Below are 19,303 nucleotides of genomic sequence, written 5' to 3' on the forward strand. Positions count from 1 at the left end.
ACTTCAAAAAGTGGGAGCTTGTCTAAAAATTTGTGTAAAATTAAACAATTGTATTTGTCCTTTGAAAATCGGAGTTTGTTTAAAAGGTTTCCGAGGAAACATTTTGGTAGACTCTCATGTGTTCAGGAAACTCGAATTCAGAGATATAATATTTTTAATGTTAGAGTTTTTTAATTCAGAATTTAAAAGTTGAGTTTAAATTAAGAATTTTTTTTGAATAAAATGATTAATCGTTTTAGGATGCGGAATTGTAGTCTGTTGTATATCTTGTTGAGTAATGATGAGAAACCGATTAATTCGAAAAAAAATTAGGGAACTTATCATATGGAAGTAGTCAGAAGTTCGATGTATATAATGTTGTTTCATCGATTGACTGACTTGACATGTTTGGTTGGTCTTTTAAGTGAACTGTGAATTTAATTTTTTTTATCATAGAGAACCTGCAGCCGCTACCCTTCGGGTGCGCACTGGTTAAACCTCACGGGAGCCCGTAAGGGTTGGCTCAGTTGGTTAAAGAGGGGATAACTGTCCTCTTGGTTACAGGTTCGAATCCCATGGAGGAGAATTTATGATTATGTCACCTGAGTCAGAGTCTGTCGCTTAAATGTGGTTTACCTTGGTTCACGTGGTTTGTAGGCTATTGCGTGAGCCCGTAAGATTTACCCAGTGCGCACTCGAAGGGTAGCGGCTGAGGTTACCTACGATAAAAAAACCCCACGGGCTCATGCAATAGCCTGCAAACCACGTGAACCAAGGTAAACCGCATTTAAGCGACATACTCTGGCTCAGGAGGCATAATCATAAATTCTCCTCCCGTGGGATTCGAACCTGTGACCAAGAGGATAGTTATCCCCTCTTTAACCAACTGAAGACAATGAGAGGTTATAAAGATGATCATGATCAAGTACGTTGTATAAATGGGTTATTAGGTATACGTGTCTGAATTTGTAAAACTAATAATATGATTTTAATTTTGATACACCACTCTAGTTTTGATGAAGTTGAGGATGAGAATGTAAGAAATTTAAATGTGTTGTAAAAGATAAAAGTGAAAATGCGTTGGACTTTCTCACTAGTCATAAATTTGAGAAACCATTTATTAAAATTGTCATTTTTATTGATTTTGGAATGTTAAGTTTATGACATGATGGATATTGTTTTAACGAATAAAGGTGGATGATTAAAAATAATGATCACTAGAAATATTTGGCAAGACGGCGAGTCGATGATGCTAGTATAATTAGACTCGAAAATACGTCAGTTCGTTATTTGTGGAAAGTTATTATAATGAATAGTGAGAATAATTTGAGAACTATAAACTTGAAAATCTGGTAGTCATGTAAATTATTCGGCAAAGAAGTCAAGGGGGCGATGTTGATTTTTTTGACTTGTTATGCCAAACACTTCGTAGATAATAAATACATATATCTATACTATATTATAATAGATAAAACATTAAAAATTTGATAGTCGGTTGGTTGGTACTTGCTAAATTTACTTAATTACCCTTATTTTATTATTCTAATTTTAATTGGTAGGTTGCTCAATTCTAATTCTAACCGAAATTAAAGTCAACTTCCTCTAACAATTTAAATTTTATTTCATATCGAACTCTATATCATTATAATTGATATTAAAGTCAACTTCTTTTACCAATTTATATTCTTTTCAACATTATTCTAATTAATATTTCGAGCCGAAATAAATTTAAGCAAATTAAATGTAATTAGTTGATATTTTGCGTCTCAAGTTAAGACAAAATAATAAATACTATTGATCCGGCTAACTTTTTTTTGGAAGGCTAAATCATTAGAAACAGAAGGTCCCAATTAAAGTAGAGACATTACATGAGTGCGGCTAAAAAACACAATAACAAGAACAAATATATCTCAACTACTAAAACACAAACTACTCAGAAATCAAGACAGACAAACCAGGGAAACTCAAACAACTACTAACTCGGCTAAATACTCTAATCGGAGACCTAGCTAGCTAGCTAGATGGCTGAAAGAATTCACCGCACAAGTTTACCACCCCAATCTCAGCATACTAACTAAAAAAATATACCATTGAACTAGGATTAACAAATTAATATATATTATTCATTCATGATAAAAAGTTTGTTACACAATTGATCCAAACTAACACAAAATGAAAAATTAAAATCAAAATATAATTTGACCAACAGGAACAAATTCATATATAATAATTATCTGGGATAAAACAAAATTATCTAATTGATTCGGACTTAAAAAAAATAAAATTATACTAAAAATAATCAGTTGGATTTAGTCGGAGTAATGGGCATCAGGATAAAATAAAATACTGTAAACCACTGACACGAGATAAATCAAATTATTATTATCTTTTTTAAATAGCTCTTATAGTTAATCGATTAAGCAAATATTTTGAAAAAATAGTATTTTTCTAATGTCCCAAACATAATGGAAATATTGCATTTTCTCTTTTTTAGTATGAAATCATATCATTTAAAATTTAAAATGAGCATATTTAATAATCAATTCAAAATAATTTTTTAAAAATTATATATTATACTAAAAAAAAATATGTGCAATCCGTGCATCGCACGGGTTTTAAACTAGTACTATATTATAATAACCGAAATTGGATATAATTTGGTTCAACGGTTATTCCCTTATTTTTATTATTTGAAGAAAAAAATAAACAGTGTTATATATCCGTTAAACTATTAAATTGTTAAACTAGTAGATATAGTGTACTTATTCTACTAAACTACGACCATAACGTATCCTATTACTTAAAAACAAAATAGTATTACATATCCGCTAAATTACTAAATTGTTAAACCACTAGACACGGTCTACTTATTCTACTCAAGTTATTTTATTATTTTTATTATAAATTTATAATTATTATATATTTTCAAAAATATTTTAAAAACTAGAATATGACAAGATAAATAAATTTTTTAAATATTAACGGGAATCCGTGCATCACACGGAATTTAAGCTAGTACTTATAAATATGAATTATTTTGTAAGTTACATATCCACGGAATTATGTATATTAATTGTAATTAATATGCAATTATCGTGTATTGGGCAATTTTATTTTTTAAGTAGAGAAATTGGGGATTAGAAAGAAGTACTCGAAACAAGAGAGCTTGTTCAATATATTTTTCGGAACCCAAAAACCTTTTTACTCTTCTTTTTCTTTTATGAATTACAAGTTTGTGATACATGCAAGTACAAATTTATAACACGGCTCAACACTAGACAGATGTTCAAGAGGCCAAAACTGTATTATGAAAGCTCTATTTCAGCTTAAGTGGTTCAAACACCCAAGGGTAAAAGGGGAGTGTGTTTTGATTGCTACCTCTATTTAATTATCTGACTATAAAATTACTGGGTTTGAATAAAGCTGAAATATAATAAGAATAATGTTAAAAATAAAAATATTCAGATATGATATGCCAACTGGGATCAAATATGAGGCTTAGAGCCGCAAAATATTTTAGGAATAACCGGATATATATAGATTAAAAGCCAGTACTCATACCACAATGGTTCCAACTAGAGCCTCAGAGAAGGCAACTGTAAGCAGTCAGATTTCTGTACCACAACACAACTAAAAAAGATAATATGATATCTACTGTGGTTGTTTAGTGACATGCAGATTTGCAAGGAAAATATACAGCCTCCAAAATAATTGGCAGTTGAGTACTAGTCCATGTTCCATTTAATCTAAGACGCCGTGCTGATTTTCTTCTTCTTTTTTCTAGATGCAAAGGCACTGGGACCAATTTCAATGGACAATCGCTTCACCCTGATTATCATATAGGACATCAACAATGTACATCCTACATTATACTTATACATGAGAAAAATTAAAAATTTGAAAACAAAAATTGAAAAAAAAAACATACTTGTCAGGCAGCTCTTTTAAATCGTCATTTTCTGCTTCTGCACATCCTGAAATATGCAAGTGTCAACAAAGTCATAAAAACTGGTCCTAAAATAGACCATTATATGCAAGTGAACCTAGGGTGCAAGATAGCATAGAACTCTAGTGAATAACCTAAATTCGGTGAACTCAGTCCACTAACAAACTGATTTTTCCAATTACCTCACATATGTACAAGTTAATCTTGCATGATTATAATATTACACAAATCCAGAAAGTTAGATTGTTTGTGACCTTCACAGCAATAATATATAAGCAGAAACAAGGCAGAAGGCAAAACTATGTCAGATCTCTTTCGTGCTCCAAAGTTTCTTATGAAAGTATAGAAAAGTAGAGAGGATATAAGGTTGGAGAAGAGAAATAAAAAAAAATTGAGTAAACTTTCTATTGCATGCTCCCAAGTTTAGTGTAGAAAGGGAGAAAAAGTAATGTAAAAAAGGACATGTAGGGTATTATTCAAAAGAGAAAAATGCCCCTAAGAGCAAGTCCAATGCTAGATGGAAAATGGCTATAGCCATTGCTATAATATGGCACCAAAAAGTCGTTTTTGGTACTAAAATAGCACTTGCACCCCAATGCTAGTTTTATTTTACAACCAAATAATTCCATATTTAGCTAACATTTTGTCCAACTCATTCACTTTATTTTAAAGTGGACTTCTTTGCACTTCATTATTAGTTATTTGATAATGTGGCAAGGATGGCTATATAGCCATCCTTGATCTCAAATATAAGACCAAGCATCCGTTTATGCATTTATCCATCAATGTATAGCTATTCATTGAAGTTGAGTTTTATGATTTCAGTCCTATATTATAGCTATAAGACTAAATATAGCTATGCACTGGACTTGCTCTAAGTACGTACTTTGGGGATTTATATGAGTACGCAATGTATTTTTAATGGTGGAGTTCTAATTTTTTAATCAAATTTTGTAATTACTCCCTGCATTCACATTAAAATCTCTTTGTACTCACCTAATTAGGTGAGTACGTACGTAGGAGCATTAAGCCCTATTTAAAAACTTGTGCGAGACGGTCTTTCCAAATCTTCCCATTTTTGGGAAGAAAGTTTTGAGGGGAAAATTATAGGCAATTTTCTTCCAGGATCAGTTATTTTCTCCCCTCTAAAGACTCAGGACTCAGGAGCACACTTCGGGAGGAAAATTTTAAAATCTCCTCCTTTTTCTCTTCTCTTTTCTCCTTTTTCAAACTTTGAAGCACAGAATATATGAGCATAGCGACAAGTCGAACTTTCAGAATTTTAAATTTATAAGCAGAAAAACATGCTCTACAAACAATACAAAAGCCCTGCTTCAGGTTTACCAGGAAAGAAAATTATAACCAAGAATGTCCATTAAATAAATCTGCTTGCTACTTGCAACAGTTTGCAGCCACTTTATATGGTTGCATACGTCTTGTCAAATTTTCTAACAAGAAAAATGCAGAAGTGTATGTGTAAATCACTAATTAAATTAATTGTCCTAAGTCCAAGAAGAAAGATAAAAGTTACTTAGATAGAGTTCCAATAACTCACGTGGCAGACCCATGTTAAGGTGCGAGTGGGGCAGTGGGCACAGGTTCTTGCTCAAATTTGTAATTTTGTATACTAAGGTGTCGAATTTATGAAGAAAAGCTCGGTAGTTTATCCGGTTTCTGTACAGTATTAAGGGTCATTGCTGGCAGCGATTGTCATTTCATTATTGTTGACAGCCAAACATGGATTGTACACATAATGTAATAATCCTTACTTTGACCATTTTATATTATCTTGCAATTAATTTTAGCTAAATATGAAGTCAATATATAATAATTATTTATATTATCAATACACTGCTCAAACTTAAATTTACCAAGCTCAAAATATATAGCTATTCTAAGCTGTCATATAAAGCTTTATCTATAGATCCATAGTTATATCATATGCTTATTTAAAATTAAAGCTGAAAGTATTATAAACACTAAACAGTAGTGTTAGTTTAATATTAAAACCTTAAGGAGGTGATTTTCAGTTCAAAATCCAACTCCTAGAAAAAGACAAGGTGTTAGGCCAGTTGAGGTAAAAGAAGAAAAGAGAAAAGTACTAAGAAGGCTACTTGGAGAAGTGACAGCTGCAAAGGATTTTTATTCTACAGGTTTTAAAAAACTCAAAATTAAATTAGATTAATTATTGGAAAACCATGTAGCGCCCAGCGAGGTTTCTCCATAGAAACTTCTCGAGTCCAGAAGAGGAACAAAGACTCTGGTCAGAGATCTTGGGACCTATTATGAATTGCTCACGTGGTATCTTTTCCTTTTGCTTCTGCACATATTTATCTAATTTATAGAGACATAACTAAAAAGAGGTTGTAATGATGAAAACTGGCAGTTGGTCTGTTCAACCCTTTCTAGATTAATTTACCTGAGACCTAATGCAATCCCTAGGAAAGAGTCCTACTTACCACTACTACTATAACGTTAATTGTCTTGTGGTGTTCATGTATATGATTTGATTTGCATCAACGACGCACACTAGTCAAAGTACTCTTATAAAATTTAACAGCAGGACAAAAAAAGAATTAATTTGTCATGTGAACCAGGAAATTCTTGGCATTAGCTTATTGTTAAAAGTAAAAATAACGGTTTAGGTTCTCATCTTTCTCAGAAATGATATACACCAATTCATCCTATACAGTGATTTAAAAAATAAAATAGATTAACAACATCGTACACAAAATATAAATAAAGTGCTGCAAAAGAAAATGTACCTGCTTTCCTAACACTATCTGCTTCTGTTATTAACTGCAAATCAGAACCTGGCCGATCACCCCTGTGAATGTCCTGATTTTCACATGAAGGTGGCATCCAGAAGTCATCTTCAGTATCACTGTCACTACCAGACATATTCCTTACCTTAGAGATAATTTCCTTAATATCTTCTTCATCTACTTGGTTTTTCTTTTTCATGTCCTTCAAGCTTTTTTGATTTTTCTTCACGACTTCTTCTGGATTCTTCTCTGTCTGGTCTAACATTGTTCCCTTCCGAGATTGCTTTATGGCCTCCTGTTTCTCTATTTTACAGATTACTCTAGGTTTAGGAATATGGTGGTTACAATCTAAATACTAGAGTACTAGACTATCTATAGATTTTTTGTAAAATATAACATTACTTAAGACATAATATCACTAATTACATTTTTACCGTGTAATCATGTCAATTTGGAAAACAACTGAAATGACTAAAAGTAGAGACAAACCTAACATATTCAAAAAACGCCTTCCTGTAATATGCTTCCATATATGCTCCTCGGTTTTATTGACTGTATGTCCTGTCAGCTTACATATCAACTTTGAGCTAAAAAGAACAAATAGAAATTTTATTATTTATATCAGTATACAACATTCAAAAACGTTTACTCCAAAGCTTCTACAACCTTACTACCTTCTATAAAAAATATCAATACATTCCAACCATCATCCTCACCAATGAATGTCATGACGCAATTCCATCAAGTTTTCAACATACAACTAAACAAAGCCATTTTAATATGAAATAAACTAACGCTAACAATATGAGTGCAAATTACAAATACTACAAGACCGTATCGCAGTATCCACAATACAATCACAATTATCCTAATGTTCGACTCTAACTTGTATTTCAATCACTGCTAGTTTATTTCATGCAAGACATAGGTTTGATCCGTTGATTAAAAATTGAGCACGCACTTAAATTCAATTTACATTTATACTAATAAAAAAACTATGAACATTCAGGCACAATAAAGCACAAATATAAGCAAAACAATTTAAAAAAATACAAGCAATGTTGGTCCGTATGTCATAACCAGGATTACGAAACAGCCGGGGCTAAAAAAATTATTTTCGAAAGTCGAAAGGGTTTCGGAAAATTACCGAGAGAGAGGGTCCTGGCGAAAGAGATTGAGAGGGGGTTTATCGAGAGACAAGGCGGAGTCAATTAGACCCAAACGGCAATGTTTGCTCCGACTGTATGATTCTCTGGATGACCCGACTAACTCGTGACCCGTTTCCAAGCATTTGAACCGCCCGTTTTCAAGCTCCACATAAGTGGGCCAACCCAAAAGAAATTCACCCTCTCTTTCCTTTTTAACACCACTGTATTCTTCTCCTTCCTCCATTGAAATTTCGTGGCTTCGCCTTGTTTACCGGTTTAATCTTTTTCGTAATCTTAAAATTACAAACGGGAAAGATGACACAACTATTGCCCCTTACTCCGAGTTTTAAAAAGGAAGGAAATCAAATAATGGTAAATAAAGTCATTTCCCTATTTTTTAAAAGGAGCGAAAGTATTTAATGCAAATTTTACAATCTTTTACTTCAAAACTTTCACTCCAAAAATGGGATGAAAATACTTTACCTCCTAATCACTTACTTTTTTCCCGTTAAAAAACTCGGGAGCAAGCCGTTAACTATTAGGTTGAAACGTCAATTTAAGATTTATCATACTATTTTTAAAAATTAAATAATTTATCAATAATTTGTTAAAAAATTGTTAAAACAGATAAATATTTTTAAATATTTTTAATTATCGATCATTTTTAAAAAATTGATTGATTTTTATAACCATGGCTAGGCCTGATATACAATTTTCTTTTCTCATAACAATTATACAATCAAAATTTTAGTTCACATCAAAAAATTTAAAATAATAATTTTAGTTAGGCGTCAAAAATAACTAAAAATGTGTGTCTAACAATAAAAGCGTAAAATAAGTAAAAACATCAATTATTAAAAAATAAATGAAATAACATAGTTATTTTTTTTAAATCGAAAGTAGTGGGATGATTTATTTTTAAATATATAATCTATTTTATAATATAATATATCATCCAAATATAATTCATTGATATAAATCGGAATTTAAATCAAATCAATTAGAAAAAGCTAGTCTTACATGATAGAACAAAAATTGAACCTTCCCGGTTCCCCATGAAATATATATTTGTATAGGCTTGGTGTCGGTGGAGCTTGACCTCTCTTCTCTTTATATAACCTAATGTTGAATACTTTTTCTTTTCTTTTTATACAAAAAAAAATCATATACTTCTTTTTTTTATACAAAAAATACCATATACTTCTTTTCTTTTTATAAAAAAAAAATCATATAGTTTGAAGAGATTGATGTCCTAAGTACATACTAAAAGCATATGCACCTGAAGAAGTAAAACATTGATTCATCAATATTATTAATCTTAATTTGCAAAATTATCATGCACTGGTTCCATTTTTACTCCATCAAAAATTGATGCTCTATTAATTCATCAACCAAACCTTTAATTTTTGATAGAGTTGTTAATGGTCTTCAATTGGGGGAACCCACACAAATGTATCAAATTTTAATGACTTTTATGAATTATCACCTATAATTTCCAGCAAAACACGGTTCTTTTATATATTTATTAATTTAATATTATTTAAATTTATATAAAATCTTGAAATTGATGATATAAATATTATATATTAATATATAATCGTAATAATTCGAAATTTAAATTTTTATTAATTAATATACTTTTAGTTATTATAATTAATATTGTTGGTGGTAACGAACCCTCGACTTTTAATAGTAATTTTAGACTATCCAATTTTCTCGTATTATATTGGGTATATTTAATTTATTTGATGGATAGAAATTGATAAATTGATGAAATTTTGCAGGTGCATGAAAATTAAGAAAAAAAGTTATTTTAATGTGAATAGTAACTAATTGTGTTGATTGAATTGACGAATTAATGAATTGAAGCTGATAATGGTGCATATGCTCTAATGTAACTAAGGTGAGTACAAGCTATCTTTTAATTTAAATGTACTGAGGTTATTATTATAATTACAAAATTTATTTAAAAAATTACATATTTATCATTTAAAATTTGCTAGATACTGTACTTGGGCAGAGCTAACTGGCATTTTTCTCCAGTTTGATCTTGTACTTGTATAAATGCATATTTAACGTGAAGTGTATAGTTCCTGTCCTACTTAAAAAGAAATGAAATAAATACTACTTTCTTGCTTGTCCCAAAACCCTCGTGCATTCATCTTTTCTTGTCTCTCTTCCTGGTGTCACACACACTCACACACATTTTAAGCAACCCCCTTTACCTGATTTAGCTTTATTGGATCTGGGCTTTCCTTGATTTCTCTTACAAGGTGTAAATTTCCTATCCTTTTACACACATTTTCAAGATTGTGTCTTTTTTTTGTGTACTTGATTGTTTGCATTTTGCAAGATTGTATTTTGATGCATGTATGGGTTCAAGATTGTGTTTTTTATGTGTGTTTTGGTGGTTTTGTGCTACTTTGTTCTTTGCTTCTTTGTGAAGAAAGTTTGGATTCTACATGTTGGTTTTTTTAACCCTCAATTTTCAAGCTCTATTGATCATGATTAAATGCATGGTTTTATAAAGAATTGGAAATTTTACATTTTTCATTTATATTATGGATGATATGCTATCAAGAATTTCAGAACGTGTGCTTATGTATATATGCATTATAGACAACTGAGTTGTTTTGCTTGATAATTCTTTTACAGTCTTATGTTCATATTTCAGTGTGGGAATTGCAAATTTAGCAAAAGGAAAATTTTGACTAGCAGTAAAAAAAAGTGGTCTTAGATTGTGATTAACTTCTGGCTTTTGGTTTAAGTAAATGTAGAAGCTCATTCAGCAAAAAAAATGTAGAAGCTTACTGATATCATTTCCGCCTTTTCGGCATATTCTTGAGCATTTGATGAGTTTTCTGTAACATTCGGTTGGTTTGATCTTTAAATTTTTTGCAGTCTTGAATTACAGGATTTTGGGAGAGGAGAACCAAAAGCCCTGATGGATCAACTTCCTCTGGAAGAAAGGGAATTTGGGTTGGATCTTGAGGCTGGTGAAAATACTAGCGACAAGGTGCAACGAACAGATAATGTTTCAGCTGCCAACTTAGATAAAGATCTGTTTGACAAGTTATTTAAAGGATTTGCTAGTACTGATATTCTACTGAAGGGTGAGAGTGGAGTGAGTTCTAATTTATTAAATGGTGGTGTGGATTCTTCAGAGAGAGTGATATTGTTGATGGATGAAAAGGTGCAGGGAGAAGAGGTTCTAGATCTAAAACAAAACAATATAGGGAGGGATAAACGTAAACCGTCTAGTGCTAAAAAACCTTCAAAACCTCCTCGACCACCTAGAGGTCTGTCATTGGATGCTGCTGACCAGAAGCTCATTAAAGAGTTTGCACAGTTAGCTATGATGAAACGGGCAAGGACTGAGCGAATGAAGGCATTGAAAAAAATGAAAGCTGGCAATGCATCATCATCATCGTCAAGTGGAAACTTGTTTTCCATGCTCTTCACCGTTATCTTCTGTCTTGTTATACTTTTCCAAGGTATATAGCTTACTTGATTGTGATATCTATTGCATATTGTTTAATACATCTGTTTTCCAGTCTGCTATAGAAAATTGAAAATTTTCATAGACTGACATTTCCTCCTTGCTCCAGCATGTGAATAACATGCCTATGATATTTGTTTTTTTGCCAAGGTATCTACTTAAGTTCCTTTTCATCTGCAAATTTAACTTTGCCTCTGTATACAAAATCAGGAAGGTTTGCTTATTTTTTTAATAGCTCGTTCTGAGTTATTGAGTAATCTATTAGCTAATACAGACACTTGAGCATGATTGATTGATGCTAAATATTGTATGCCACTTTCCCTGTTTTACTCGCCCTTAAAAAATTGCAATACTTATGATCTCATAATTGCTCTTGTAGGAGTGACCTCTAGAAACTCATCAGCAAGTTTTGCTGGCCCTCCAGAATCGGCTAGAGTTAATGAGGATCGTTCTATATTGAATGCTAACCACTGGAATCCATCCACAAGTGGTACTGAGTTACATAATTCAGTGTCCCCCAAGTAAGTTAATGTCTTCCCTCTTTTAGTTGCCTGCTTTAGTTTTCACACATGTAGTTTTTTGCTGTCATTTTCACTTTGCCTGAACAATTTCTATTTGCTACTTGGAAACTAGCAGTTCTGCAGAACAGTTTGCAACTTTAAATCATGAAAGCAAGGGGAGCAGAGAAGCAAGGTGAAATAGTATCAGTTTCTTAAAGCCTTATACACACAAGTGATAAGAATAAGAAATTGTGAAGCTTCTTGAGGTTCATGCGACTTGTTTAGTGGCTTCTAACAAATAATTGATGCCACCTCTATAAATTATTTTAGCCGGTATGAAATTGCATATAATCTCTGGCGGATTCTCTATAAGCCATGTCAGATTGATTGTCTAGTCACCAATTGTTCTCTCTTTTTAAACCCGCGATATTTTGCCCAAGTATACCCTTGTAAATAATATAGAAATCTTACAGTATTGTAGATTGTGATTATTGAAGCCATTTAATTATCGTGATGAACAATATAAATTAATAATATTTTCGTGGATCAGTCATACATGATTTTTCTTAACATGCTTAATTCTTTGTTAAACTCAACTGATAATCAGGATGAACAAAATGAAGATAAAATTCATTGTTAAACTCACAAGCTATGTATCTATCAATCTATATGTGTATCTAATTACTTACCTTTTCTATTCTACTTAACTGAATGTATATATACAGGTGAAAATCTAAGGCAGTCATTAGCTGTCATTTACAGTAGTTAGTTATGCCAGGTGGCCTTCTATCTGTGTTAATTATGATTAGGTACAATGCTGAGCTATGATAAGTAATATGGAGCTGCATTAGGGAGGATTAATCTTAATATCCCCCCTCAAGTTGGGCATGGATGAAGGAGCCAAAGACAGACCCAACTTGAATAACAAGTCTCGGAAATGTGGTGAAGGAAGAGTTTTAGTGAGGATGTCTGCAAGTTGGTGTTGAGTAGGGAGATAGGATAATTGCAGCAAACCTTCCATCACTTTGTCGCGTGTAAAATGGCAATCGATTTCGATGTGCTTTGTGTGATCATGAAAAACAGGGTTTTTGGCAATGTAAAGGGCAGATTGGTTGTCGCAATGCAAAGTAACGGGTTTAAGATTAGTAACACCCATTTCTTCAAGTAGTCGAACAATCCAAGTAACCTCAGAAGCTGCAGAGGCCATTGCTCGATATTCAGCTTCGGAGGATGAACGAGAAAGTGTACTCTGCTTCTTCGATTTCCAGGAAACAGGGGACTGCCCAAATAAAAGCAAATAACCAGTAATGGATCGTCTGGAGTCTGGACAAGAGGCCCAGTCAGAATCTGAAAATGCTTGAACGGTTAAAGAATCGGTAGCTTTAAGTAAAATGCCTTGTGCTGAGGTACAATGCACATAACGAAGAGTATGGTTTAATGCTTCAAGATGACTAGTTCGAGGATGTTGAAGAAATTGACTTAATGTCTGCACAACAAATGAGAGTTCAGGTCTGGTGTTGGTCAAATAATTCAGTTTGCCAACTAGAGATCGATAAAACTCAGCATCAGGTAGCAAATCACCAAGGGAATTACTGAGTTTGGAGTGAAGAGGTAAAGGTGTAGTTGCAGGCTTAGAAAAGTCGATGTCACAAAGAGCTAGGAGATCATTTGCAAACTTTCGTTGACTAAGAACAATGCCATCCGGAACATACCCTACTTCGATACCTAAGAAATAGTGTAAAAGGCCCAAGTCCTTGATGCCAAACGCTTGATTTAAATGTGATTTCAAATGATGAACATCAGAAGCAGCATTTCCTGTGACAATTATGTCGTCAACATACACAGCAACGATAGTAATAAGGTCACCTGTCTTTTTGATGAAGAGACTATAATCGTTTTTGGATTGAACATACTCCATGGTAGTGAGTTCAATAAGCAATTTGGAAAACCATTCACGTGATGATTGCTTTAAGCCATATATAGATTTGATGAGGCGACAAACTTTATTCTCAGGATTGGGCATGCCTTCAGGAACCTGCATAAACACTTCCTCCTGTAAAGTGCCATGCAAAAAAGCATTATTCACGTCAAGTTGATATAGTGGCCAAGCTCTACTTGCTGCCAGCGCAATAAGACAGCGTAAAGAACTCATTTTAATCACAGGAGAGAAGGTCTCTTCGTAATCAATACCATAACGTTGGTTATACCCTTTTGCAACTAATCGGGCTTTACACCTCTCAAGTGTACCATTAGCATGTAGTTTCACTTTGTAAACCCATTTCGACCCAATGGCCTTTTTTCCAGGTGGTAAATCTACTAGCTGCCAAGTTTGATTATCTTTCAAGGCTTTAATTTCTTTTGATATGGCATCTACCCAAATTGGCTGAGTTGAAGCTTCTCTGTAGTTTTGTGGTTCTGTTATTGTGTTAACTTGTGCAGAAAATGCACAATGAGAAGATAAAGATCTATCATAAGTGATAAGATTACACCAATGCGTGGTCTGCAACTTATCGGTATGGCCAAGACTACAATGGTATGAAGAAAGATAACTTGAAGGTTGTCGATGTCTAGTGGAATGCCGGACAACTGGAGGTGTAGAAGGAGTATTGGTAGAATCAGTTGAAGAAAACTCTTCTGATTGTGAAACTTCAGATGTATGTTCATGAGGTTCATCTATTACATTATATGTACTTTTCTCCTCATTGTCTAAAAAGGTTTGGTCAGGAGTAGTAACTAGTGGCAGAAAGAAAGTATTATGATAATGAGTGTTTGAATCAGAAGATAAATTGTGGTAAGGAAAATGATGTTCATAAAAAGTGACATCACGAGAAACAGATATTTGTTGAGTGGCAATGTCCAATATTTTATAGCCTTTTTGGGTTGCAGGATAACCAATAAACACAGAAATAGAAGATCGAGGTGAAAACTTACTCCGATCAACTTTGCTTGTGGATACAAAACATAAACAGCCAAAGACACGGAGATTGTCAAGAGAAGGTGGCTGCTTGTAGATTCGTTGGTATGGAGTGACATTTCCAATGCTAGTAAGAGGCATTCGATTGATTAGATAGGTTGCACATAAAACGCATTCTCCCCAGAATTTCTCTGGCAACTTAGACTGATGAAACAAAGCCCGTGCAGTTTCCAATAAATGGCGATGTTTGCGTTCTACAACACCATTTTGTTGTGGCGTGTAGCTGCAACTGGTTTAGTGGACAATACCTTTACTTTTATAAAATTGCTGCAAATTCTTAGAAGCAAATTCTAAGGTATTATCAGATCGAACGCATAAAACTTTGGTCTGAAATTGATTCTCTGCATAATGAATAAAATCAACTAAGACTTGAAAAACATCAGATTTATACTTGACCAAATGAATCCAAGTAAAACGACTATAGTCATCAACTATAGTGAGAAATTGGGTACAACCATTATGGTTCATAACTCGATAAGGACCCCAGAGGTCGATATGAAGCAACTCTAGTACAACAGCAGTTTTAATAGTACTACTAGGAAAGGGATTTCTAGTTTGTTTAGCCAGTGGACAAATTTGGCAAACAACTGTTTTCTTACATTCTTTGACATCACAGGTTGGGTGTAGAAATTTTATTTGATGAAATGGTAAATGTCCTGATCTCAAATGCCAGAGTTTAGCTTCTTCAACAGCAGCAGTAAAACAAGCTTTAGCATCAATTACCATCTTTGGAGAGTAAGCATACAGTCCATTTTGCAGATCACCAAGAAGCAGTGGAGGATCTTTCTGCAAAAGGTCCTGTAGTATACAATGATTATCAGTGAATACCAACTGAGAATTCATGTCATGGCATAGCTTGTGAACTGATATAAGTTTGTATTGAAAATCAGGAACATGTAAAACATGTTTCAATACTATTTTGTCATTTAATTTCACTGTTCCCTTATGAAGAACTCTAATTTTGCTACCATCAGGAATAGTAATAGTACTATTGCTGTCAATAATTGGTTCAAAATTCTCAAAACATTGTAAGTCAGGGCAAAAGTGGTCTGTGGCACCACTATCCAATATCCACTGTGATGTAGAACAAGACATTAGACAGAGATTACCTGCCAATAGAGCATGGCTAGATGAATTATCATTAGAAACAGTCATGTTTTGTTTATTCAACAAATCCATAAGTTTCTGGTATTGCTCTGCAGAAATATGATTGTTGTTAGTCCCTGCTGCATTAGGAGTCTAACTATCTGAAGAATTGAGAACCATAGCAGCCACTTTTCGATCTTTGTTTCCTTTGAAGTTAGGTGGGAAACCATGAATCTTGAAGCACCTTTCTAAGCTGTGACCAGCCATTTTGCAGTGGGTACAATAGTAGTTATTATGGGGCTTCTTTTTGACAAAATTATTGATGTTTGGCCTGAATCCCTGAGTTTGAGAATAAGAATTTTGTCCCTGATAGTAAGGCTTTCTATCTGCAGTAAAGGCAAGATTATCAGTTATAGCACTTTGAGAAAATTCTTTATGATCCTCTTCTTGAGCCACAATTCTGTAGACTTGAGTTACATTCGGTATGGGAGTCATCATGAGGATGTTTGCTCTTACTGCTGAAAAACGATCATTGAGCTTCATTAAGAATTGTAACACTCTTTGAGTTTGCTGAGCATTGTGAATCCTTTCTGTCAAAGCACAAGTGCAATTAGATGTAGTACAAACACATGTAGGCAAAGGCTGGATATCATCAATACTATCCCATAGAGTTTTGATCCTTGTGTAAAATTCAGAAACACTCTGTTGACCTTGAGTTAACTCAGATAACTTCTGTTCAAGAGAGTAAATTTGAGTTATAGAAGCAAAGCCGAAACGATCTTCAAGATCTTTCCATAACTCTCTTGCAGATTTCAAGAACAACACACTGCGTGCTATAGTCTCATCCAGATTGAATAGAATCCATGAAATTACCAAATCGTTGCACCTTTCCCATGCTTTGTACTCGGTTGTTCCAGTTGCAGGTCTAACCACGGTTCCGTTCACAAACATCAACTTATTTTTAGCAGATAACGTAAGCATCATGCTTCATTTCCAGTTGTTATATCCAGTTCCATTGAACTTGACAGAAACTAATTGGTTCGAACTAGCATCGGAAGGGTGAATATAGTAGATACTAGATGAATCGACATTAAAACTAGCATTCGTTTGATCATTATTTTGCGAATTGCTTTGAGTCGCCATAGAAACAGAATTAGAATAACAGATTTTGATATTTGAGAAATGAATCAAAAAAATGATATTGATATAATCATATTTCTGGACTAAGTGTTTAGATGATGATGATTTCGATTATGATCTTAGAGTAATCAACAATTAAGGAGTATTGCAAAGCAATCTGAGAAAATATCGAAAATAAGCAAATAATCGTCTCTTAGAGATCGATTCAGATTAGTAGCTAAAGATCGGGAATGAACACCTGAGTTTAGATTGACGATGCGGAAACGATTAGCGATCAATTGACAATGATGATGATGATGAAATGAAGGTGATGAACACTCGAGACCTCGATCTGCAGATTCGAAGCTTGACTGGCTTTGATACCATGTTAAACTCAACTGATAATCAGGATGAACAAAATGAAGATAAAATCCATTGTTAAACTCACAAGCTATGTATCTATCAATCTATATGTGTATCTAATTACTTACCTTTTCTATTCTATTTAACTGAATGTATATATACAGGTGAAAATCTAAGGCAGTCATTAGCTGTCATTTGCAGTAGTTAGTTATGCCAGGTGGCCTTCTATCTGTGTTGGTTATGATTAGGTACAATGCTGAGCTATGATAAGTAATATGGAGCTGCATTAGGGAGGATTAATCTTAATATTCTTAAGCATCTTTTTTCTCAGAATTTATTCCTTCTTGTACAGATGTCCATTACTGTACCGGTTTGTCTTCTCTGTCGAGGACCCTGTGTAGAAAAATTAGTTCAAACTTTATAAGTGCCAGATTTTATGAACTGTGTACTTAATGCCGAAAAAATCTGTCTCATTAGCAGCGTGCTCTACCACCATAGTTTTCTATGTTTCCATCCCTGTCCCAGGATCAGCAGTTGACTAATATTCAAAAGATTATTAATTAGTAGTAAGTATTACATAATTAAGAATAATTTGATTGGACAGTGTCACATGCACATCTCTGACAAGTGCCCATATGGTCTATGCTGTTTTGGTGTTCAATTTAGAAAAATCCTAGTTTGCTTGCATTTGAGAGAACTCAGACAAGTGCAAGATCTTGAACATTATGTTTAGCATGAAATTTAATCTTCTTCTCTCTGTTGAGAAGCACATGAGCCATTTTATATGCATCTCTCTGTTGGGAAGCACATGAGGAAATTTTCAAACTGGTGCAAGTCCTTTGACAATTTCAGAGCTTGAAAGATTACTCAATTACTTCTAGAAGTCGTCGCTTGATCAAGTTTTGATTGATTAATAAGGATCTTACTGTTAGGAGTTATCCCACATCGTTTGTGGGAGGGGCAGTTTGCTAGAATATAAGCAGCCAGACAACTCCAATTAGTATGAGGCCTTTTGGGAGGTGCCCAAAGCCAAAACCGTGAGGGCTCGGCCCAGAGCGGACAATATCATACTAATGTGGAGTTAGACCTGCTCAGTAAGCCCAACAAGTGGTATCAGAGCTTCAGGTTATAAATGGTCCATAACAATCTCAAATGGGCTCCAGAATGGACCTAAGAAGAGGCAGATGGGCTTGCCCCAGAATGGGCTCAAGTAAAAGGCAGGTGGATCTTCCAATTTGGGTCTAGGGGGAGCAGATAGCCAGATGGACTTCCAGTATGGGTCGAGGGGGAGCCTGGTCACACTGAAGGAGGCAGAATCGACAGGTGTCGGGCCCGATGTTTGAAGGGGGAGATTGTTAGGAGTTGTCCCATATCATTTGTGGGAGGGGCAGTTTGCTAGAATATAAGCAGCCAGACAACTCCAATTAGTATGAGGCCTTTTGGGAGGTGCCCAAAAACAAATCCGTGCGGGCTCGGCCCAGAGCGGACAATATCATACTAATGTGGAGTTAGGCCAGCTCAGCAAGCCCAACAAGTGGTATCAGAGCTTCAGGTTGAGACGGTCCATAACAATCTCACGTGGGCTCCAGAAGTGACCTAGGAAGAAGCAGATGGGCTTGCCCCAGAATGGGCTCAAGGAAAAGGCAGACGGACATTCCAGTATGGGCCTAGGGGAGCAGATAGCCAGATGGAGTTTCAGTATGGGTCGAGGGGGAGGCTGGTCACACTGAAGGAGGCAGAATCGACAGGTGTCAGGCCCGATATGTGAAGGGGGAGATTGTTAGGAGTTGTCCCACATCGTTTGTGGGAGGGGCAGTTTGCTAGAATATAAGCAGCCAGCTAACTCCAATTAGTATGAGGCCTTTTGGGAGGTGCCCAAAACCAAAACCGTGAGGGCTCGGCCCAGAGCGGACAATATCATACT

At 34.3% G+C, this 19,303-nt stretch overlaps 3 protein-coding genes across 8 annotated transcripts; 1 reads left to right on the forward strand and 2 right to left on the reverse strand.

Annotated features, from left to right (window-relative positions):
* Positions 1 to 3,491: 3,491 nt before the first annotated feature.
* LOC141686767 (uncharacterized) lies at positions 3,492 to 8,157 on the reverse strand. Of its 2 annotated transcripts, none has more exons than XM_074491825.1 (5): positions 7,838 to 8,157; positions 7,180 to 7,277; positions 6,691 to 6,993; positions 3,908 to 3,953; positions 3,492 to 3,841 (listed from the first exon to the last, which is right to left on the reverse strand). In XM_074491825.1, the coding sequence occupies exons 1-5, from the start codon at positions 8,080 to 8,082 to the stop codon at positions 3,787 to 3,789; spliced, it is 747 nt and encodes a 248-aa protein (XP_074347926.1). In that variant the 5' UTR covers positions 8,083 to 8,157; the 3' UTR covers positions 3,492 to 3,786. The 2 variants fall into 2 exon arrangements, with proteins under 2 accessions (XP_074347926.1, XP_074347925.1); XM_074491824.1 differs by having other exon boundaries at positions 3,492 to 3,807; positions 7,838 to 8,156.
* A 1,786-nt stretch (positions 8,158 to 9,943) lies between these two features.
* On the forward strand, positions 9,944 to 12,371 carry LOC141682716 (uncharacterized). 5 transcript variants are annotated; one of them, XM_074487414.1, is made up of 4 exons: positions 9,944 to 10,111; positions 10,753 to 11,332; positions 11,717 to 11,858; positions 11,971 to 12,371. In XM_074487414.1, the coding sequence occupies exons 2-4, from the start codon at positions 10,783 to 10,785 to the stop codon at positions 12,032 to 12,034; spliced, it is 756 nt and encodes a 251-aa protein (XP_074343515.1). In that variant the 5' UTR covers positions 9,944 to 10,111; positions 10,753 to 10,782; the 3' UTR covers positions 12,035 to 12,371. The 5 variants fall into 5 exon arrangements, with proteins under 5 accessions (XP_074343515.1, XP_074343514.1, XP_074343513.1 ...); XM_074487413.1 differs by having other exon boundaries at positions 9,945 to 10,111; positions 10,740 to 11,332; XM_074487412.1 differs by lacking the exon at positions 9,944 to 10,111 and adding an exon at positions 10,188 to 10,208.
* A 3,679-nt stretch (positions 12,372 to 16,050) lies between these two features.
* Positions 16,051 to 16,881, reverse strand: LOC141685090 (uncharacterized). Its single transcript, XM_074490216.1, has one exon. It carries the CDS (start codon positions 16,879 to 16,881, stop codon positions 16,051 to 16,053), a length of 831 nt encoding a protein of 276 aa, XP_074346317.1.
* Positions 16,882 to 19,303: the final 2,422 nt, after the last annotated feature.

The sequence above is a fragment of the Apium graveolens genome, chromosome 9, assembly GCF_009905375.1.
Source record: "Apium graveolens cultivar Ventura chromosome 9, ASM990537v1, whole genome shotgun sequence".
Taxonomy (NCBI): Eukaryota; Viridiplantae; Streptophyta; class Magnoliopsida; order Apiales; family Apiaceae; genus Apium; species Apium graveolens.